Source organism: Heteronotia binoei, chromosome 7 (genome assembly GCF_032191835.1).
Source record: "Heteronotia binoei isolate CCM8104 ecotype False Entrance Well chromosome 7, APGP_CSIRO_Hbin_v1, whole genome shotgun sequence".
Classification (NCBI taxonomy): domain Eukaryota; kingdom Metazoa; phylum Chordata; class Lepidosauria; order Squamata; family Gekkonidae; genus Heteronotia; species Heteronotia binoei.
In genome coordinates this window covers 63,990,647-64,015,017 of record NC_083229.1, presented here as the reverse complement: position 1 = coordinate 64,015,017, position 24,371 = coordinate 63,990,647, and the positions used below count along the sequence as shown (strand labels likewise).

The 24,371-nt window shown below is 42.5% G+C and overlaps 1 protein-coding gene across 9 annotated transcripts in view; it reads right to left on the bottom strand.

Annotated features, from left to right (window-relative positions):
• The window catches only part of LOC132575191 (chromodomain-helicase-DNA-binding protein 7-like), a 313,791-nt gene that overhangs the window by 81,641 nt on the left and 207,779 nt on the right, over positions 1 to 24,371 (bottom strand). For 8 of the 9 annotated variants that reach the window (XM_060243733.1, XM_060243739.1, XM_060243740.1 and 5 more), the window contains 7 exons: positions 22,929 to 22,984; positions 20,189 to 20,303; positions 5,227 to 5,310; positions 1,882 to 2,019; positions 1,663 to 1,784; positions 908 to 1,151; positions 337 to 513 (listed from right to left, as the gene is read on the bottom strand). In XM_060243733.1, coding sequence (XP_060099716.1) covers positions 337 to 513; positions 908 to 1,151; positions 1,663 to 1,784; positions 1,882 to 2,019; positions 5,227 to 5,310; positions 20,189 to 20,303; positions 22,929 to 22,984 — 936 coding nt within the window. The remainder of the gene's footprint in view (positions 1 to 336; positions 514 to 907; positions 1,152 to 1,662; positions 1,785 to 1,881; positions 2,020 to 5,226; positions 5,311 to 20,188; positions 20,304 to 22,928; positions 22,985 to 24,371) is intronic. The other variant, XM_060243741.1, reaches the window with a different exon arrangement.

The window sequence follows — 24,371 nt, the reverse complement described above, 5'->3', positions numbered from 1 at the left end:
AGCAAGTAACTGGAACTCAAAAAGTCGAGCCTACTTGATAGCCCTAAATGGGCAGAAAGGTGGTTATAAATTCTATAAGTAATATTTCTGATCCACTGGATTAAGAAATCCTGATTGTTTTAATTTATGAGCCTGCCTGAGTTCTTCCGAAATGTGTAGAGCACGAAGGGATCATTATGGTCCGACTCGGCTTAGGTAACTGGGTTTTATTAATTTATTTTTAAAAGAAAGTTAACACATAACTTTAGGGAAGGTTTCCACCAAAACATTTACTGTCTGATCAACATGGCCAGGTATAGAAACTTCTCTGGCACTCTAAGAGTAATCAACACCCACCAGGTCCATCATCTTGAGCCCTTCCAATAGCTTGCAATTTCTGTTCTTCAACCTGTGAGCTTCATCAATTATCACACAACGCCATGGAATGTTACGGAGCTCAGGACAATCAGTCAAAATCATTTCAAATGTGGTGATGATGGCATGAAATCTGTATGACCCCTTAATCACACGACCCTAAAAGTACAGAAATAACCTAATCAGATTAATAAAATTTAATAAAAATGATTCAGTTTATCCAGCTTTTTTTTTTTTTTTAGTATTCTCCAGTCTAGTATATTGTTACATTTGGAAGTTGTTTAAAGAATCTACACTGGACGCTAATGGATAATAAAACACCACAGCAGCTTTATAATACTGCCTGCATACCTGCAAGCAATGTGCCTTTGCCTAAGCAAAACTGAAAAGCAACCAATGCCTCTTTTACATCCTAATTTTGCAAGTCTTAGCAACACAGTTTAAAAAGTCATCAGAAAACATCTTTGTATCCATTTTTCTGGCTTAAACAACAGAGGAGAGTGATCAGGCAGCAAGGAGTCATACTTTGCAAAAAGGCAGAAGTGACTTTTACCTGAGGATCCTTAAAATACATTTCATATGACTGAATGGTCCGTCGGCTGGCTTGGCTCCCATGATATACAACAACATTTAATTCTGTCCAGGTGCGGAATTCCCTTTCCCAATTGGGGATTGTAGAGAGTGGAGCAATAACCAAAAATGGACCATGGATGCCTTTCAAATATATCTCATAGAGAAATGTAATAGATTGAATGGTTTTGCCCAGTCCCATTTCATCTGCTAAAATGCAGTTTCGCCTGCAATAAATAAATAGTAATGTTTTATAATGAAACTATGGCTTAATTCTAAACATGATTTAAAAAGTTTTCAATGGCATGTGGGCAGAATTCTACTACACTAAGATGCACTGGAAATTATTTTTGAAGGAAGTGAATGGAAATTCTATAGATTTATATTTCTAAAACATTTCTAAAACCACCCTGACCTGTATAGCCCTGGCAAGCCTAATCTTGTCAGATCTCAGCAAGTACTTGGATGGGAGACCTCCAAAGAATACCAGAACCAGGAAGCAACAGTAGGTGGTATCAAGCCACTTCTCTGAATGCCCTCCATGTCCCAGTAGGGATCGCCGGAAGTTGCCATGACTTCCAAGCATGCTTGCGTGCATGTACACACATATACAAAAAATACCAAAATGCAAATACAACATTTCTAAAACCCATCCCAAAATTTCCAAGATTGCAAGATGTTAAACAATTAAGTTACATGCTAAGACAGTATTTTTAGAATAAAGTTAACTTTACATACGTGTTATACCAATTGAAAAGAAGCCAGTTAACTCCTTCCAATTGGTATTCCCTGAGTTTGTTGTTATTTTTATATTCCCTGGAACTTTCTGACTTCTTCCAGTCATCAGCAGGAGGTCGTTCCTGTTTCAAATACAGCAAATCACATTAGTGGTTACTAAAAACCACATTAGTATGCGCTATAGTCAAGGAACAACTTATATAGAGAGTCAAATCTTACCACACGTTCTGTTTCTGGCTCCCTAGACATTAGTTTTTCAAATTCTTCAATCTTAGCCTGGTCTATGTCTTGCTTTAATTCCCACGTGCTGTCTTCATATGGAAGTGAACACCATTTCACCAAATAATGAGTCACAAGCTTTGTTTTTAATCAAGAAACAAGAAGTTAGATTAATGAAAAACTATTGTTCTATAAGCACAACAGTATAATGAATTATAATGGAGAACCAACAAAATGAGCTATGATATTTTAGAATGAAATCTATGATGAAAATATAAAATTATGTAACAATCATTTAGTTACTATATGATTAATACTGGGCATCAAGAAATCAATAAATTATATCAGTATTTCCCAGAAAGGTATACAGCAGGGGTGGCCAACGGTAGCTCTCCAGATGTTTTTTGCTACAACTCCCATCAGCCCCAGCCAGCATGGCCAATGGCTGGGGCTGATGGGAGTTGTAGGCAAAAAACTTCTGGAGAGCTACCGTTGGCCACCCCTGGAATACAGTACTGTAAGCATCTGGGAATTTTCTAGTATTTTAATTTTAAATACCTTGCTATTTAAGCAGTTTATTTTATAAAATAACATTTTTATTACAAATTTTAAATATTACTATAAAGAGCAATATATTTTTTTAAAAATATAGGATGCTATTACTGCATTAGGCAGCTCAAGTATAAGGATGATCAAAGATCAGGGCTGAAAAGTTTGAAACCGAAGCATCTATCTCCTATTTCTTGCAACCACAGGACAACCTGCATCATATCTCGTCATACTGCCATTCATCAGTACTTAACTGAATTGAATTAAATAAGAGAAACAAGGTAAGAGAATGTTTTGACTACTGAGATGCACACAAGCTTTTAAGATGAGCACTTCTCAATCTCTGCAACCTATGTCAGTGCTGGTTGCTCTGGTGGATGATCTTCAGCGGCATCTGGATTGAGGCGGCTCGGTGGTACTGATGTTGTTAGACCTATTGGCAGCGTTCGATACGGTCGACCATCGGTTGCTGACCTGCCGTCTTGCCCACGCGGGGATTCAGGGGTTGGCCTTACAATGGCTTTCCTCTTTCCTTGATGGTTGGGGACAAAGGGTGGCGATTGGGAGTGAATTGTCCCGGAGGCGCCCGCTTGATTGTGGGGTGCCTCAGGGGGCAGTCCTCTCCCTGATGTTGTTTAACATCTACATGCACCCCCTTGCCCAGATTGCCCGGAGGTATGGGCTGGGTTGCCACCAGTACGCTGATGATACCCAGCTCTATCTACTCATGGACGGCCGGCCTGCCTGTGTCCCAGAAAATCTGGACCTTGAAATTGAATCCAGCGAAGACAGAGGTCCTTTGCTTGGGTCGGCATGGTCCAGGAGGGGAAATCCCCTTACCAGCCTTTGACGGTGTGCCCCTGACAGCGGCACACAGGGTCAGGAGCTTGGGGAGCCTGCCCTAACCATGGAGGCCCAAACAGCAGCCACTGCCAAGTCTGCATTTTTTCATCTTAGGCGGGCAAGGCAGTTGGCCCCTTTCCTGGAAAACGACGATCTGGCAACAGTGATCCATGCAACGGTCACCTCAAGGTTGGATTACAGTAATGCCCTCTACATGGGGCTGCCCCTGTGCCGAACTTGGAAGTTGCAGCTTAGTGCAGAGAGCCACTGCCCGGTTGTTATTATAATAATAATAATAATAACTTTTATTTCTATCCCGCCCTCCCCGCCTAGGCGGCTCAGGGCGGCTAACAACAACTTATATATTAACATAAATAATAAAACTTTAAATTTAACAATTAAAATTAAACATAAAAACCAGTCAGTTAAATTAAAATACATGATTTTCATTAGACTAAATATATATGAGTATATCTGGCAGCGATAGAGCTGTTATGGCGCTGGTTCTGCCAGTTTAGGTAGTCTTATGGATGGCGGTTCTTACACCAAGCAACTCAGCAGTCAGTGTCATTATAGGCTTGCCTAAAAAGGGCGGTCTTGCAGGCCCTGCGGAACTGGCCGAGGTCCCGCAGGGCCCGCACCTCCTCCGGAAGCTGGTTCCACAATGCCGGTGCAGCCGCTGAAAAGGCCCGTACTCTAGTATGTTGGAGTTTGACCTCTCTCGGCCCAGGGATGGTCATTTTGTTTTTACCCACTGACCTCAGTGCCCTCTGGGGTTCATATGGGGAGAGACGGTCCCTTAGGTAGGCTGGTCCTCGGCCATATAGGGCTTTAAAGGTGATAACCAACACTTTGTACTGGACTCGGTAGATAATTGGTAGCCAGTGCAGTCCGCGCAGCCCCGGCCGTATGTGCTCCCATTTCGAGAGCCCTAACAGTAGCCTGGCCGACGCGTTCTGCACCAGCTGTAACTTCCGAGTCCGGCACAGAGGTAGCCCCAAGTAGAGGGCATTACAGTAGTCCAATCTTGAGGTGACCGTTGCATGGATCACTGTTGCGAGGTCCTGGCGCTCCAGGAAGGGGGCCAACTGCCTTGCCCGCTTCAGATGGAAGAATGCTGACTTGGCAGTGGCTGCTATCTGGGCCTCCATTGATAATGAAGGCTCCAGTAAAACACCCAGACTTTTTACCTGGCGCGCTGGTTCCAATGGTGCGCCATCGAAAGTTGGGAGAGCTATTTCCCCTCCCCGAGCGCCACGACCCACACAAAGGACCTCTGTCTTCGCTGGCAACAGTGAAGGGCTCCCCAGATGGGAGCACATTCAACCGGGGCTTTGGGGACTGCACTGGCTGCCAATAATATACTGAGTTCGGTACAAGGTGCTGGTTATTACCTTTAAAGCCCTATATGGCCTAGGACCTGCTTACCTTAGGGACTGTCTCTCCCCATATGTTCCCCAGAGAGTACTGAGATTGGGTTCTCAGAACCTCCTTACAATCCCCAGGCCAAAGGAGGTCCGTCTGAAGTCAACTATGGACAGGGCTTTTTTGATTACAGCTCCCTGCTGGTGGAACCAGCTGCCGGAAGAGATGAGGGCCCTGCAAAACCTTGGGCAGTTCCACAGGGCCTGTAAGACAGTCCTCTTCCGGTTGGCATACAACTGACCGGCATCTGAATATTTGAATTTTAAGGAAGACTGTAGGATAACATGCTGACAAATTGTGTTTATTTTATTGTGTAAATTATTAATGTATTTTAATTTTTGATTTATTGTTAGAATTTTGTGTTGTGAGCCGCCCTGAGCCCACTTCGGTGGGGTAGGGCGGGATATAAATCGAAATAAATAAACAAACAAACAAACAAATAAATAAATAAAATGTCCATAGCAAACTGAAATAAAACATGCCATCTCTTGCTTATATTTAAACAAAGGAGCTTTATAAATATATCACCTCTCCATTATCATCCTTGCTATGTGAAACATCCAGTATCCGATCAACTTCAACATAGTCAGGATTAAAAAGTTCATCATCAATCTGTTAAAGCAAAAAAGCATAAACAGAATATCAGAAATTTTTATTAGCATGTAGTATTACTTTCAATAAATAAAAAAACGGGCCAAAGCAAATACAAAATGTATATTTGGCAAACTTCAACATGTTAATTGAAATGCAAAAATTCAGTAAGATTGTTCCTCATAAGGGAATCAGACTTCTCAAGACTTTGTTAACTAGGCTTCTTAATTACTGTGTGAAACCTTTTACTATGCGAGAATGTTTAAGAATATTTTAAATGAAGTGTGAAATTACAATTCACTAATGAGCAATCAAAAAGGCTTATGGCATGCAATGCATTTATCATTCTTGAAAACTGCAGCCTGCAATAAAGAAATTGAAGCTATATATGCTAAGTGGTATAAAAAACAGAAGCAGGCTATTTACCATATAAACTAGATTAATAGAATCATATTCCAGAACAATTAAATAAAAATCCAACTATACATTTTCTTCTTTGCTTCCTCCTTTATCATCACAAAATTAGTGTAACAAAGTGTCTCTGAGTATAAGCCAACAAGCCCCCAATTCAAATATCACATACACATATGCAATATGGGAATAATACCAGCCAACCTTACAGGGATAAAATTTACCAAAATTCATGTTGATGCTGGCTCTTTGGAATAAGTTCAGGATTCATGAGATACGTGGAAACAGTAGTCTCTGTCAGGTAACAGCTGCTTTTCTCCTAGTTACTCTTTGTAGCTGGCCTTATGCAACTGACAGGATGTGAAGTTTTAAAATTGGCCTGGATTCTGTAGATTTGGTTACTGATGGTGTTGAGATGAACATCATTGTTTGGTTATGATGATGGTCATGGATACTACTAATTTATTCTCAAGACACTGGATAAAATGCCTCATCTCTATATATAAAAGCCTTGCATGTTGGCATTTTCCAGCTCTCCAATTGGCTGTTGTGTGTACCACATTAGCCATTGGCAGATCAACTGCCTCTCAACTGTACTTACCTCTCACTGGTTGAGTATGTGCCTCTCTCCTGCCTGTTGAGACACTGGGGAAGCCATTAGGCAGTAGCTGTTTCTACGCAACCAAGCATGCTTTTGTCAGTAAAAACCAACCAAACTTGGTTTTATCAGTAACTTGCAGGAGGAGGAGGCCCTTTCTAGGCCTGTTTTGGCCTTTGAGGGAGAGCTCCTTGGTGCCAGTCCTGACTACAGTTGGCAACTCCAGGTTGGTTGGAAATTCCTGGAGATTTTGTGGTGGAGACTCCATCCTCCAAATCAGCCATTTCTGCCTGGAGAACCATCATTGCCAATCTCCAGGTGAGGGCTGGTGATCACTCAGAATTACAACAGCTCTCCAGATGGAAGAGATCAGTTCCCCTGGAGAAAATGGCTGCTTCGCAGGGTGGACTGTGTGTCATTATCCCCTGCTGAGGACGCTTCCCTCCTGCTTTGGTCACACACCCCTGAATCCCCTATAATTATTCTTCCTTCTCTCCATTCTGGGTCTGTTTCAGGACTTTGAGCCATCGCAGACATGGGCACACAAACACACACACTCATGTTGGGGGGGAGTGGGACGCCAGCATCTGCTTCAGTTGCTGGGTGGATGGGTGTTTGTGTGGGGTGAGTGAATGCCAAGGGTTGGGTGTGTGTGGAAGACAGCAAGGGTGGAGGGTAAGTGAATGTCATGGGTGGGGGAAGTAGTGGAGTATCAAGGGTGCAGGGGTAGTTGAGAGGAAGAGGTGATTGGGGGTGAGTGGTAGTTGGACGGGGATGAGAAGTTGGGGGATGGGTGGGTGGGAAGACACCATGGGTGGGGGGGCACTCACCCAGAGCCTCTTTCTAGAGTTCATTGTATTTACCCCCACAACTGCCTTATTCCTAGTCTACATATATTTAACCACTACCTGTACGATAGCTACTTTAAAAGCAGGCTGACCTTGGCCACTGACATTTCCAAGCACCTTTACTACCTTATAGTCGCCCAAAATCCAATAGAGGGAGAGGATTTGAATAGTGATGACTCTTGACTTTTACCAGAGTTGACTAAATATGGCAGATACTTAAAGAACTATACTACAGCAGTTTTGAAGACATCCTTCTTTGCAGCTGCCAGTGTCACTGTGAAGTCTCAGTCAACTTAGTTTATTTTGGATAGTGAATGGTCTTGTCAATTCTTGCTCTGTCTACTCAAATGTAGAGCATCTGCTTGGGAAGCAGAAGGTCCCAGGTTCAATCCCTGGCATCTCTAACTAAAAAGGGTCCAGGCAAATAGCTGTGAAAAACCTCAGCTTGAGACCCTGGAGAACTGCTGCCAGTCTGAGTAGACAATACTGACTTTGATGGACCGAGGGTCTGATTCAGTATAAGGCAGCTTCATATGTCCAAATATTGTACCATCATCAATTGACTGTGAAAAGTTTCCTACCAACTTTTGCAGAGAGAACTGCATTAATTAAATACAACTTGAATGTCAGCCTTTAAAGAGACAGGTTCATCCTTTTGCACTAATTTCAGTTTCTCTGTTGTGCTAATACTAAGAGTATGCTTGGAGATATCTGGGCAACTGCTGGCAAGTAGGACATGTGCCTATTTTGTTTTGAAAACCAGGGATGAGAGGCCCAGTCTTTTATTGGCTCAAGTTATTTAATGCTCCCTTTAAAGATGGTATAGTCAGGGTGCCTGGCAGACAGAAATCTCTCACCAAACCCCAATCACCATTTTCTCTCCCTCCCACTCCCATCCCTGGTGCCTCTTTCTCCATCTCCCTCTAACCCTCCTGCCGGTTAGATCCCCAAATTGCTGGCCAGCATGGGGAAGGGGGGTTGAAGCAGAAAGCGTGTTCTGTGTTCTTTCTCCTCCAAGCCTCTTGCCACTACCACTGGCACCTGCAGTGCCTGATAGCCGGTGTGTTTTTTGTTTTTTTGTGTGGGGGGGGGAGGAGGTTTGAAGGCTCTCCTGAGCCTGCAGGAAAAAAATAATCCTCTATCTGAACAAGGATTCATTGAGTGGCATTTTAAAAATACATACTATTACGCTATTGTTCAGAATTAGATATTATTCTTTGGCTTGCTGCAGCTCTGCCAACAATCTTCCTTTCTTGAGGAGTTTTACTACATGAGCAGTGACCATCCAGCAACGGGCACACATGCATAATAATGGCTTTCTAGATATCGGTAAGTCGAGTTTTCAGCCAGAATATGACAATCAGGCTATCTAGAGACTGAAAGAAAGAAAAAAAACCCTGCCAACTACTGATCCCATTAGAATGTTCTGGTGGCCTATGATATAGTTGGTGGCATGGATGCATAAACTGGTTCCACTTATTCTTAGTGCAGAGGGTGGTGATAGGAAATTGCTCATCATCACCACGAGATTTTTTTTCCCCTGTTGAGTTCTGCAAGCCATTATTCTGTACTGTTCCCACACTTTTTAAACATATATATATACGAAGCCACTGGACAAGACTGCATGGAGACAGTGGTTTGGATCCAACCAGCTTTCCTACTAATGAAAAATGAAGGAGATCCATTCTGACCACAAAAAAAATACTATGTAGGGGATCACAGGGCCTGGATCTACAAAAGCCATGTGGACCAGCAGCTGTAGTAAGATGGGAAATTGGATGAGATGGCAGATTGTACACCAGTGATTTGTGCTGAGTTTGATGCCATTAGAAAGTGTCCCCCCCTTCCTACTCCAATGTACCAAATAGGTTTTCCTTGACATTTTTGCAATCCGTCCCAAATCTGCTTTCTTGCAAAGTATTGGGAAAGATGGCAAGAAAGCTGGGCTGGCTACTATATGGCAGGGATGGTCAGAATTATCCCAGTCCTACACATGCAGGAGCCTTTTTCCTGCACCATTGCTGACAACAACCATTCTACCCTCCAATTCACTAGAGGGTTTTTTTTTTAAAATGGCAATTGGCATATCAATATGATATATCAGGATGACTGTTACTGGTTAATCCCCCCTCCTCGCAAAAAAAACCCCTTGGAACCCCCCCCTCCCCAATAGCACAGAAGGGGAAATGGCTGCGATAGGGACTAGGCAGAAAAAATATGGGGAAAGCTGCCATCTGGAATCCCTGTTGTTCCTGTGCTGCATTGGCAATTGCAGCAATGTTAGGGCTTTCGTAGGAAAGTGTTGCCATGCAGAAGAGGCCTGAGTGGGGTGGGGGACTAGCTGGATCCAAGCAATAATGTTCAGTGTCACCAATAAACAGATAACATCATACTTTCTCTTCTTTTCATCTGATACAGTTTCAACAGTCTTAGTGCTCCCTCAGTAACTGGTCAATGTTGGGATCTGTTGGCAAGTTGAAAAGGCTGATGGAAATATGATTGGTAGGTTCTGCAACTTGGAGGAAATCAGATCTCATAATCACTTTTGAGATTCTGCTCCTCTAGCCATTCAGATTTGCAATTCTGAGTCGCACCTGCTTTAATTAATCTGAGCACTGACATCTGACTGCCCCCCCCCCCCAATCAGTTCTACTTGGTTAGAAGGGTGTGAGCTTTCTTCACAAATGCAAACCCAATTACCATTGTTCATAATTTTATCATTTAACACTGCTGCAAGATGCTTTATGTAGAACTGCCCTTGATATCAGTTAAGAGATTTGGTTCAGACATTCAGAGTTCAATTCAAGAGGCTGCTGATTTGTAAATTCTTAAACAGCCTGGGAAAAGCATGCAGGGTTATATGCTATCTGGAGTCCAGTCCCTTGGGGCAGATTCCAGACTTCCCTTTCCCCTTGTTCCTATCAAGCAGAACTCGGCTACACAGGAGAACTACCAACCGGGTACCCATGGGCAGCAGAAACTCGCACCCTTCAACAACCCTCATCCATTCCATCCAACTTTAAGGGTGTATCCATTCCATTGACTTGCCATCCTACAGAAAGTGAAGGCCGGTGACTCCCTGTCCTCTCAGACTCTTCTCAGGGATTGGAGGAGGAGGGTGGTGAGCAGTGTTCCCTCTAAGCTGAGTTAATGTGAGCTAGCTCACAGATTTTTAGCCTCCAGCTCACACATTTTTATCTTAGCTCAGGAAAAATGACCACAGAGCAAAATAATTTTACAGTAGCTCATAACTTTAATGCCAGTAGCTCACAAAATAGAATTTTTGCTCACAAGACTCTGCAGTTTAGAGAGAACATTGGTGGTGAGCAGGTGATTTAACCTTGCTGAAACATGCCTGCTGGGGAGGAAGAGCCCATAACTTACACTGGAAAGGACAGAGAAAGCAAGTCTAAGTATGGGAACAACCGAGGGGGGAAAAGGTGATTGTAACTGCACTCTGGTCGCATTCTGAGGCAGGATGATGGGGGATTGGATGCGGCAACAGCAGGAGGCATAGGCAGCGTTAATAAGGGACATGGAAGGAGATGAGTAAGGAAGCCCCAATGCCCACTGCTGCACCTACCACTGGCCCTTGTTACACCTGTGGGCAAATGAGGCACCTCCAGTGGGACTGTCCCACTATGGAATGTGACTTCAGGGATGAGGTCACCCTACCGGCAGTGGTCTCCCATTCTCCCCACCCCTACCCTGGTTTACTATGCCCGTTACGATAGTGGGATAGGTCACAGACGCCTTGGTGGATATTCAGGCAGTACTATTTCAATAGTACGCTCTAATTTGGTCCCGCATGGTGTATCCATGCATCAGTGGACCCAGATAGCTTGTTTTTCACACCACCCCCATTTTTGGCCTGTGTAATGTAATGTAATGTAAAATTTTATTTATATCCCGCCCTCCCCGCCGAAGCAGGCTCAGGGCGGCTAACAGCATTTCAGGTAAACAATAGTAATAAAAACATTAAATTCACATTAAAATTCACATTAAAATCAGTCAATAATCAATAATTAATTAAAACATTCCTAAGTCAACATTGGCGGTAAACGTTACTAATCTGGCGGTAAACATTAATTCAGTTATTGGTGAACGCCTGTTTGAAGAGGGCGGTCTTGCAGGCCCTGCGGAACTGGTCTAAGTTCCGCAGGGCCCGCACCTCCTCTGGGAGTTGGTTCCAGAGTTGTGGGGCCGCAACAGAAAAGGCCCGGGTGCGGGTGCTTTGAAGTTTAACTTCTTTTGGCCCAGGGATATTCAGTCTGCTTTTCCCCACTGACCTCAGTGCTCTCTGGGGCTCATATGGGGAGAGACGGTCCCTCAGGTAGGTCGGTCCTTGGCCATATAGGGCTTTAAAGGTTATGACCAGCACTTTGTACTGGATCCGGTATACGATTGGCAGCCAGTGCAGTCCGCGCAGCCCTGGCCGTATATGCTCCCATCTTGGGAGACCAAGTAGCAGCCTGGCCGCCGCGTTCTGCACTAGCTGCAGCTCCCGGGTCCGGTACAGAGGCAGCCCCATGTAGAGAGCGTTACAGTAGTCCAATCTTGAGGTGACCGTCGCGTGGATCACCATTGCTAGGTCCTGACGCTCTAGGAAAGGGGCCAGCTGCCTCGCCCGCCTCAGGTGGAAGAAGGCTGATTTGGCAGTGGCTGTTATCTGGGCCTCCATTGATAATGAAGGCTCCAGTAAGACGCCCAGGCTCTTTACCCGCTGCGCCGTCTTCAGCGGCGCCTCGTCAAAGGCCGGGAGAGATATTTCCTTCCCCAGAGTGCCACGACCCACATGGAGAACCTCTGTCTTCGCTGGATTTAACTTCAGCCCACTCAGTCTAAGCCACGTTGCAACAGCCCGCAAAGCCCGATCCAGGTTCCCCGGGGCGGAGGCGGGCCGGCCGTCCATTAGTAGATAGAGCTGGGTGTCATCTGCGTATTGATGGCAACCCAGCCCAAATCTCCGGGCAATCTGGGCGAGGGGGCGCATATAGATGTTGAATAACATCGGGGAGAGAACTGCTCCCTGGGGCACCCCACAGTCTAGTGTGCGCCTCTGGGATCGCTCACCCCCAATCGCCACCCTCTGTCCCCGACCCATGAGGAAGGAGGAAAGCCATTGTAAGGCTAGCCCCTCAACCCCTATGTCGGCGAGGCGGTGGATCAGCAACCGATGGTCGACTGTATCAAACGCAGCCGACAGATCTAGTAACATCAGTATTGCCGCACCGCCTCGATCCAGTTGCCGCTGGAGGTCGTCCACCAAGGCGACCAGGACCGTCTCCGTCCCGTGGCCCGGTCGGAAGCCAGACTGGCACGGGTCTAAGACAGCAATTCCTATGGGTATGGAAGACAATACAGTTCTTTTGGAGGTGGCACAAGGCAGCACGTTCCCTCATCCTGTCCTTCTGTGATGGGATGTGCTGGTGTCCCACCAACTGACTGCTACTATGGCAGAACCCCCTCAGGGGATGGCCATTGACGATCCAGGCCCCCACCCAGATGGGGTGGGGAATGCACCGATGAAAGTGTCCGTCGATGAGATACAAGTAACAGCCAAACTACCCTTATCGTGGAATGAGGCCCTAATTTCATTGATTCATAAAAAAGAGACAGACCCTACGGAAATTTGGAATTACAGGCCAATATCGCTTTTAAATGCAGACTATAAAGGATTTGCATCAATTTTATCCAATAGACTGAAAAAGGTTATACCAACAGTTATTGACGAAGATCAAACGGGATTAATCCCTGGCAGAATGATAAGACAAAATACAAGATTTTTCATGAACATCCTAGAGTATTATCGAAGCCACCCCGGAAAGCCATTTGCAGGCATTGCCCTTGATGCAGAAAAGGCGTTTGACAACGTCAACTGGAACCTTATGCTAAAGGCACTAGCAGCTATTGGATGTGGCGAGACGTTCATTAAATTAGTAAGAGCTATCTATACTAAACAAAAGGCAAAAGTCAACATAAACGGGCAGCTCACCGAGGCAATAAGAACTGAACAGGGTACTAGACAAGGTTGCCCACTATCCCCCTTGCTCTTTATTTTAACACTGGAACTCTTACTAATAAAGATAAGGGAGGATAAAGGAATTAAAGGCACCAAGATTAAGGGGGAAACATACAAAGTACGAGCCTATGCTGATGATCTCTTACTGATATTAGAAGACCCCATTGCCTCGATAGATCGTTTGATGGAAAGATTAGAAGAATATGGAAGAATTTCAGGCTTTAAAGTGAATACCCGGAAGACCAAATTTTTGACTCAAAACATGAAAAAAGAATTAAATATTTAGGCATCTATTTCACCAATAACTTAAAAACATTACAAAGAGATAATTATGATAAGATTTTAAAAGAAATTCAACTAGCATGCTGTCTAGTTTGGCTAATAGACTGGTTTGATCTGGAAAACAAAAGGCTATTAGTTCTGGAAGGTGATGGTCTGGCCAAAGGATGGCACTCCTATCTGTGGTATCAACCTCCGACAAAGAATAACATTTTTCACAGACACGAGATAAGGAAAGCGTTATTTAAAGTCTGGAACGAAGTGAAAAATACGATCTATACCCGCATACCCTCCTGGCTATCACCGGTAGAAGCCTCCAGCCAACCTAATCTATATTGTTGGGAAAATAAATACAACTATGGGAATTTACTAGATAAAGAGAATAACCTAAACTTAGACGATAATATGAAATTGGATTGGTGGCTGAGAAACCAAGTGAAATCCAAATACCAGATAGATAAAGAAATAGGATTTACTAAAAAGTTAAACGAATTTGATTCAATAATCCGGGATAATCAGAAACTCATCTCCAAAATTTATAATTGGCTTTTACAAATTAAAATGCAAAGTGAAGTGGTTAAAGAAAGCTGGATTAAATGGTTGAAAGATTTTGGTTATAATATTGAGATGGAAGAATGGGGAAAAATTTGGGAAGAAAATTTAAAATTAACAAAGTCTACAGTGTTTAAAGAAAATATATATAAGATGGTGTACAGGTGGTATTTAACACCAGAAAGATTGAGTAAAATATACCCAAAGTATTCCAACAAATGTTGGAAATGCAGAAAAGTCAAAGGGTCCCTCTATCATATTTGGTGGCAGTGTAAATTCGCCAGGAAATACTGGGCTCAGATTAGTACATGGATACAAAAAATACTAAGAATAAGGCTCCAACATTCTCCAGAATTATATCTATTAAATGTCTATAAAGGGAATTTACCTAAACAAGAGAAGAAATTGTTGCTGCATATAATATAATAACTGTTGCAAGAATTTTGTATGCAAAATACTGGAAAGTCTCTAAACTGCCAGACAGGGGAGAGTTTTTACAAAAATTATTAGATGCAGCTGAGATGGATACCTTAACTGTAAGATTAAAAGGAGGTAATATACGAGATTGTAGAAAGACCTGGGACTATTTATATGATTGGATAAAAAGTATGGGTCTTAATATGAAGAAACTGGAACTCTGTTATGGTGATGCCTATTAAGCTCCTTGGGTAGAGGGTTGGGTGATGGTTTATGTATGTATTTGTGTATTTTTATATATAGGTATAACCTAGTTCTGTATAAGTAATTGATAAATAAAGTGTTCTTTTGTGTTAAAAAAAAGAACAAAAAAAGAAAGTGTCCGTCGATGAGATACTGATGCTACAGCATCAGACATAGAAGACCTCTCAGACGAATGACAACACAAGGAAGTAAGCCGACAATGGACTGCCAGTCCACAATTTCATGTAGCCCAAGAAAACGACCCTTTCTTATGCGCAGCATGGGAGGCAATTGCAGTATGTGAAGGAGTGATTCTCAATCTTCGAAAGGCCCAAAGGTGGCCGTGCTTTGTAAAGAGGGGAGTAGCACAGTACGTGGTTACCAGCGCTCCTAGGGCACTCGAAGATCTCTGGCAGTTACTACTTCCTAACAAGTGTCAGCAAAAGGTTCTTTCCATGGCACATGATTATGCATGGGCTGGACATCAAGGGCCTGGAAGAACAGTGGATTGCATACTGCAGCAGTTTTTCAGGCCTTCTGTATACCCAGACACAAAAGCCTACTGTATATCCTGCCCTATCTGCCAGATGTCCTCATCCAGAACATCCTCAAATGCTCCATTACCTCTCCCCATTCAGCATGCCCCTTTCCAAAGAATAGCCATTGATTTCATAGGTCCCTTGCTCTGCACCCGCAGAGGACATCACTTTATAATGGCTATGGTAGATTATGCAATCTGTTATCCAGAGGTCATACCTCTCCACACCAAAGCTCTCCTGCAGGTCTTTTCCAGGTTCATCCTCCTCGAAGAAATTCTTACAGATTAAGGCTCTTCATTCAGGACCCATTTGATGCGACAGTTATGAACTATGCTGAGGATTCAACAACTTTTCCCCTCATGGTATCACCCGCAAACAGATGGTTTAGTAGAACATTTTAATCAAACATTAAAGGAAAGATTGAAAAAGAAGTCCAACCAATGGATACATTCCTAGACCATCTTATATTCGCCCTGAGGGAGACACCACAGGCTTCACTCAGGTTTAGCCCTTTCAAACTCATGTTCGGGAGATAGAGTAGGGGCATCTTGGTACTGATTGAGGGTCAATGGTTACAAGAAACAAACATTCCTAGGCAAACTTCAGAAGAGTATCTGCAACAGTTACATGAACGCCTACATAGATCACAACGAGAAGCCCAACGAAACTCAGCACGAGCCCAAAAGGTACAGCAGCGACAATATGTTAGGCACAGTCACCTCCAGCACTTCCACATAGATGACAGTCCTTGTGCATTATCAGGCCATGTCAGGAAAAGGGTCTGATGCCTGGGAAGGGCCTTTTCAGATAGAAGAAGAAGATGAAGATATTGGATTTATATCCTGCCCTCCACTCCGAAGAGTCTCAGAGCAGCTCACAATCTCCTTTACCTTCCTCCCCCACAACAGACACCCTGTGAGGTGGGTGGGGCTGAGAGGGCTCTCACAGCAGCTGCCCTTTCAAGGACAATCTCTGCCAGAGCTATTGCTGACCCAAGGCCATTCCAGCAGGTGCAAGTGGAGGAGTGGGGAATCAAACCTGGTTCTCCCAGATAAGAGTCCACACACTTAACCACTACACCAAACTGGCTCTCATAGAATGGATAAGAGGACCGGTTACTTATGAGATCCAATATGGTCTTCACTCAATGGACACTGAGCTCTTTCACATTAACCATCTGAAACAATGGCACAAACAAACAACCTACACCAGCATGTTCCTTGACTCTATAATCTGACAAATTGCCCACAGCTGAGCTACCATGGACAACTGACACTCCACCTAATGAAGAACCCCACTGCGATTCTTTATTTACTGAAGACAAGAAGGAAGACGTCAGGCGAATGCTGCACAAAGTCCCTGCCAACTTTTCCAGATTGCCTGGTTCCACCAAACGTACTGAACATGTTATCATCACGGAAGTGGGACATATGGTATGTGCCACCTGGAGGCCTATTCCAAGAAAATGGTGGGAAGACATAGGAAAGGAAACAGCCAACATTGAACTGTCCAGGAGAGCTTGGAGAAGCCCTACTGTTTTAGTCCTCAAACCTGATGGCTCTATTCGTTTTTGTGTAGATTATTGGGAATTAAATAAGGTGTTTGATGCCTAACTTATGTCCCAAGCTGGTATATTACTGGATTTGTTAAGGGCAGCCACGTATCTCATGGCCTTGAACCTTATGAAAACATATTGGCAAATACCTATAAGGGACCAAGACAAGGAAAAGACTGCCTTTGCCACCCCCCAAGGCTTATTTCAGTTCACCAAAATGCCTTTTGGTCTACATGGAGCCACAGCCACATTCCAACACATTCCAATCTGTGTTAGCAGACTGCCAAGCATTTGCAGCCACTTACATAGACAATATCATTATATTTTTGGACCATTCACATGCAACACCGTTGCTTGCCCTAAGCAGAGCTGGCTTAAAGGCAAATCTGAAGAAATGTCACGTGGGATTTTAAGAACCCAAATATCTAGGATTTGTCATAGGCAAAGGACTCCTCAAACCCCAACCCCAAAAGGTTGTCCAAATACAACAATACCCTTGCCACAGAACAAAAGACAACTCCACCAATTCATGGGCCCCATTGTACACTATAGTTTATATCCCTCTCACGCATCACAAGCAGCACTACTGACAGGCTCCCTAAAGAAGCAAGACCCCAACCAAATCAGCTGAACAGTCCAAAAACATGAGGCCTTTGATCAACAATGACAAGTGTTGTCAGAAACAACACAACTTGACAATCCTGATTTTAACCGCCCTTTTCTTCTTCGCACTGATGGCTTGGATACCAGACTGGGAACAATCCTGCCCCAAGAAGAAAGAGGACAAGAAGTCTCCATCTTATTCCTAAGTAGGAAGTTACAACCTGCTGAAAGCAAGTTCTTGACAATGGAGTGCAAGGCACTGGCAATTGAATGGACTGTAGGTGCCTTACAGTTTGATCTCACCAATAATCTGTTCACTTTAGTGACAGACCATGCCCCCCTCCAATGGCTATACTGAATGAGGGACCTTAACACTCATGTTATGATGTTCTCTCTCCATCCTTTCTTTCAGATTTACCATCCAATACTGGTCAGGCAAGCGGCATCAGAACACAGACAGTATGTTTGGGCTATTTGATGATGGAGACTCCAACAAGTTTCTGCTAAAGGGGGGGGGTGTCCAGAGTCTGTTCCCTTGGGGCAGACCCAGGACTTCCCTTTCCCCTTGTTTCATGGTCCCTATCAAGCCAAAGCAGAACCTGGCTGAAACACTACACCTCATGATTTGGCTACACAGGAGAACCACCAACCTGGTTCCTGCGGGCAGCAGAAACTCACACCCTTCAACAACCCTTGTCTGTTTAAGGATGTATCTGTTCTGGCTGAACAAGGCTCATTGACTTGCCATCCCTATGAAGGCTGGTGACTCCCTGTCCTTCCAGACTCTTCTCAGGGATTGGGGGAGGAGGAGAGGGGTTGCATGGGGTGGGTGATTTAACCTCGCTGAAACATGCCTGCTGGAGAGGAGGAGTCTGTGACTTACGCCGGAAAGGATACAGAGAGAAAAGCGAGTCTAAGCATAGGAACGACCGAGGGGGTGGGGAAGGTAATAGTAACTGCCCTCCAGTCACATTCTGATGCAGCGCAACAAAATTAAGAGCAAGGGAATCACACCCTGGAATGGCTGCCCTCCTCTGATGTCCAACAGAGGATTCTGGAACCTGACATATGCCTTTATTCTTATGTCCCCTCACCATAATCAACAGTAAATACTTTCTATGTCTGTAGTCTTCAGTATACTTGGTGATGGTGGTAGAAAGTGCTGTCATGCTGCAATTGATTTAAGGTGACTCCATGGGGTTTTCAAGTCAAGAGATGAACAGAGGTGGTTTCCCACTGCCTGCCTCTGCAGTGCAATCCTGGACTTCCTTTGTATCTACATACAAACTATAGTTGACCCTTTTTAGCTTTCAAGACCTGACAAGATTGGGCTAGTCCGACCATAAGTCAGGGCTTAGCATACTTGCCAGGGAGTTACCCATATTGAGCATAATGCAACTTACTTATGAGTAAGCATGCTTAGGACTGCAATGTACATATATCATCTATGCATGAAATTGGTTTTGCAAGTGTGTACAAAGAACCATTCTTAATGTCTACCCTTCAGATTTGGAATTCTCAAGGCCAGAACCTCTGCTTTTTCTGGAAGTGCAAAATGCAAATACTGAAACTGGCTCTTCATGACCAAATGTATGAGAGAATAATTCATATAGTTACTTACTATACATCTAACAAATAAACTAAGCAAATGGTTGAACAGTTAAAATGTTCTATATAAATGTTAATTATTAATTCCTTTTCTATAGCATAGTATTAATGATGCTATTGGTATGCAGTAGTGAACTTTTACTTGGAAATAAGAAAGATTTATCAGATAATTTTCAAAAATTGATCTATAATCAACTAGATGGGAACAATTTGAAGAAATCTGCTGCAAAAATACTATGTCATGTTAAGTTGCTAACATCATACACATTTCACATCCTTGCGAGTTAAGTTTTCTATGTCAAAAAATAAAACCCCACAATTATTCATTTTCCAGAAGTCTTTGGAAATGTAAAGACTAAATGCAATATGACTATTAAACTGATTTCAATGGGATGTGTATTGAAACTCAAATGAAGCACTTGAAGAGGTCTGAACACCTGAAATACAGTAATCGTAACTGTTATTCTTTTTTCTCATATGCTAGCAATCCACATCCATTCAGACTGGATCTTGTTTTCATTTATATTATACACACAAATAAATCATACATATATGTATGATTTAAATACCAGTTTATCTGCCAACTGAAGATAATACCTGATATGTCTGACAAGGTAGGTCCTGACTCACAACAATTTATGCTACAATAAATGTTAGTATTCAAGATGCCACAAAAGTTAATTTGTTTGGTTGTAACAGACTAATATAACAGCTCTCTGGAATGAAAATAAAGTTGTTCAACAAAACATAATTTATTTAATCACCTGAGAGAAATTCAGTTATGGGTATGTGTGTGTGTGGGGATACACTAAGTACATTTACTTTAATCAGATTAAAAATGGTGATGTTTAATTAAAATGTTATCAGTTATTGTTCAGTCTCCAATTGCTGAAATAGGAACGTATTATTGCAAGGGTGACTGTAGTATATATAACGATTCTAGTACTTGTATTATCAATTTGTATTATTAGTACTTGTATTATCAAAGTACTTGTAATGACTGTAGTACTTGTAGTTATAATGATTGTAGTACTTGTATTATCAAACATCTGAAAACAGTAATCTGTAAAACAGTTCAATACATGTACTATCCAAAACTTTCAGTTATCAGTGGTACACAAAATGCTCAACAGTAGCCAGTGACAAGTTTAAGTAACTATCAATACATTCTAAATTTTATACGATTACATAACTGAAAAAGCAACCACAAAAACAAAAATGTACCTCTGAAAGAAACTTATTTTGGCCTTGCTTTGCCTTGAATCTTTTAATTTTTTGCTGAATTCTCCTGTCTTTGTCCAGTACTTCCACAGATGCCCACTGACAGTGAAGGTAAGAGCTAAAAGATGAAATAAACAAATTTAAAGGCTCAAATCCACAATGCACCATTCTCTACATATTTACAGTCATAGTTGGGTACTTACTTGATGCTGTTTGTGTAAAGTAACTCTATTAGACAAACATATTATCCATTTAAAGATATTCTTATTGGACATTTTTGGGAAAGCACATAATAGTCAACAGATGTAAATTAAATATAGGTCACATAGTAGCATGACTGCTCAAGAAGAACTTGATCTTCCCTGTGAACATATGAGCTTATTGTATGCCTAAGAGATTAGGGCTTTCACTTGTGATCAAGATGACAATACAATGACAGAGGAATATGCTCTTTTTCATTTCTTTTGGTGTGTTATGTTGTCACTAGGAATGGCTGGTTTTGTTGCAAGTACATCACTTGTTCCTATTAATATAGCACTGATATATATAATACACATGGGTGCATAACACTTTTATGGATGTACAATTAACTTGGAAAAATCTGTACATATTATTATCATGAACTCCATCAATGTTTTAAAATGAGATAGTTTCCTCTAACTTTAAGTAGCAGGTTGCTTTAAATAAATTCAAGTAATAAAAATGTGCATGAAGTGATAATGTTGTGTTAAATTTTCATAAGGTTTGATATCCAAATTGAGAGCCAGTTTGGTGTAGTGGTTAAGTGTGCGGACTCTTATCTGGGAGAACCGGGTTTGATTCCCCACTCCTCCACTTGCACCTGCTAGCATGGCCTTGGGTCAGCCATAGCTCTGGCAGAGGTTGTCCTTGAAAGGGCAGCTGCTGTGAGAGCCCTCTCCAGCCCCACCCACCTCACAGGGTGTCTGTTGTGGGGGAGGAAGGTAAAGGAGATTGTGAGCCGCTCTGAGACTCTTCGGAGTGGAGGGCGGGATATAAATCCAATATCTTCATCTTCTTCTTCTAGACAGCTTTTTAAGTGAAAGGTAGGTAGTCTTCTTGGTCATTCTATGTAGCCACCCTCAAATGCCTGTATTTGGGTGGATGCATGGAACGTAAAGAGTCCCGTGGTGCAGCGTAGTGAGCTGCAGTATTACAGTCCAACCTCTGCTCATGACCTGCTCAATCCCGGCAGAAACTGGATTCAGGTAGCTGGCTCAAGGTTGACTCAGCCTTCCATCCTTCTGAGGTCGGTAAAATGAGTACCCAGCTTTCTGGGGGTAAAGTGTAGATGACTGGGGAAGACAATGGCTAACCACCCCATAAAAGGTCTGCTGTGAAAACGTCGTGATGCAATGTCACCCTAGAGTTGGACTAGCTTTACCTTTTTATGGAATGTGAACTGGCAGAACAGGTATTTATTCACAAATATGTCTGCCAAGGTCTAGGGTTTTGGTGTCTGCTTGCACTATAAAAGCTAAAAGTGGCTTTTTTGCTCATCAATAAGTCCTTATTTATTAATGTCCCTTTAAGAGCTGCTACATAAACATGCCACAATCTAATTTTCTTACCTTGCAGCCATCACCTGAAGAAGTATGTAATACAGAGTTTATGCTCTGTAATTAAACCATTTGAGAGTCTTAAAAGTGCACTTGGATTTTCTTAGAATCCCTCCTATAATTCTCCAGACAAACTGGTCACAGTTCACCTGTTCTCCCATTGGCTGAGCTGCCTGTCATTCAATCTCAATGGAGAGCAACCCCCTATCCTCTAGCCATTAGCTAATCTGCCTGTCACTCTATCTCATCAGAGAGCACTCCCACCCTCCAGTCTCAGGACAGGCAAGGATTGAGCTATTGCTTCACAGAGAAGAGAAAGAAAGCCATCTTTTGATTGCCTGAGAGAGGAGGAGGGAAAGAACTAGAGAAAGCTTTCCCTCAATTGGCTGAGGACTCCTCCCTCTCCTCCTCAGGAAGGGAAACAAAACAGTCAGAGACAGGGTCAAAAATGGTGCCCAATGGCAGCAGATCAGATACAGAAAGAGAGAGAGAAAGGGGGAGGGGAAAGAAAGACAGAGAGAATGAAGGCCTGTGCTTAAGACCAACAACGTTATCAGAGAGGCAGTGTTGGTCTGAAAGGTATCAGTAAAGGACTTGATGGAGAACTCACTGGGGCCAGTCCTGAATAGGGGTGCCAATTCCAGGTTGGTGGGAAATTCCTGGAGATTTTGTGGTGGAGCTTGAGGAGAGCAGGGTTTGGGGAGGGGAGAGGCCTCAGCTGAATATAATGCCATAGAGTCCACCCTCCAAAGCAGTTATTTTCTTGTATAAAACTCTTTCTAAAGCCCACTGTATTTCCCCCCACAACAGGCCTTATTTCTGTTTGATAAACAAATTTATCAATAAGCTGGGCGTTAAAGTTAAAATGATTTCCTGCATGAGCCAACAGAAATAAATAACTAAATATTGACACAGTAAGTCATCCGTCAGTATTTTTGAAATGTAGTTTACCTCTTCAAAGTTTTGTACACTTTATCCCAATTCAGCAGTAAAACAAAAAGGGTCTTGTTACAATATATGCAAGTAAAGAAATGAGATCAGCAGTCCTAAACGCCTGGTGTTTCTCATTTTAATATTTTTATTAAATATGTGCCTATTTTCAGTAGGTACTTAAAAATTAAATTTCAAACATTTGCAGAGGGGATTTGAGGTTACAGCTTACTTACAAATTTTTGTATTTTACATAGAATTCTTCAGTTTCTATCTCCTCCCCATTCTCTGTCTGTAAAGAGAGATCAGTGGCATTAATCATGAACAACAGTGTCAAATATCACCTCCAGCTTCCACACAATACAGATTGCTGTTCAAAAAAGGCATGGATTAGAATTAACAAAAGGGTGCCTTATTATACGGCATTTTTAAAGAAGGAGAGAAGATATAGGTAAAAAGTTTCTTACATCTGCTTACCCACCAACATTCTGCACTGCTTATTACAGCTTCTAAGACATGAATCATTTTAACTCCTCCCTAACCACATGCAGCTTCATTCACAACAACCTGACCCCAATTCTGGCATTCTGCCAAACCCACAGTGTTAAGCAGAAGCCAAGTGTACCATTTTCTCAGGCAGCAGCCAATTAGCAACTGTACTCCTGAATGCCATATGTATTATTTTTGGCTGGCTCATGGCAACTTTATATTGTGGTTTTTGAAACATGTTCAAATAATGTTTTAACAGTGGTTTATGCTTCCATATCATTAGCGCTGCTAAATAAGAAATCGTATAAAACTGAACCTTATACTTCAAGTTGTAATTTTAATGCATCATTATTCATGATGTTAGTTTTACTCAATGGTGCAATTAAATTCATTCAGGCGAGATATCTCACATGCAGAGTAGCCAAATTAAATTAATGCCAAAACATAACCATTAGGTAAGGATAAAACTGTGAGAAAGAAGCTCAAAACAATGTTATATGTCAACTTATGCATGGCATGCAGTGCAAGCTTACTGTTGAAGAGAAGCAAAGCATGGGTATAGTCTCACATTTTGTTTTAAATTACTCTAACAACATGAAGGGTTAGTTAAGAATTTTGATTTCAATGGGAGAAAAAGCCTGTAAGATTCTCTTTCATTAAAATCAATTGGATTTAGAAGTGCTTCACTTTACCCATGTCATAGTAATTTTAAAAATAATTACATAAACCCAAAAATAATTAGAATGGTATTAAACAGTGAGCTAAGCAGGGTCATCCCTGGTCAGTATTTGGATGGGAGACCACCAAGGAATATCAGGGTTGCTATTCAGACAATGGCAAACCACCTTTGAATGTCTCTTGTCTTGAAAACTTTATGGGGTCACTATAAGTTGGCTGTGACTTGATGGCACTTTACATACAACCCCCCCCCCCCCATACACACAAAGTTAAGCAGGGTCAGCCCTGGCCAGTCTTTGGATGCGATACCACCAAGAAATAGCAAGATCACTACACAAAGGTAGGTATTGGCATACCACCTCTGAAAGTCTCTTGCCTTGAAAACCCTATTGAGTCGCCATAAGTCAGCTGCCACTTGATGGCCAAAAACAAAAAGGGAAAAAAGTGAACAGAGTTCACACATAACAAAAAATACTGGCATGCATGAATGGGAGTTTCTTCAGTATACTGGC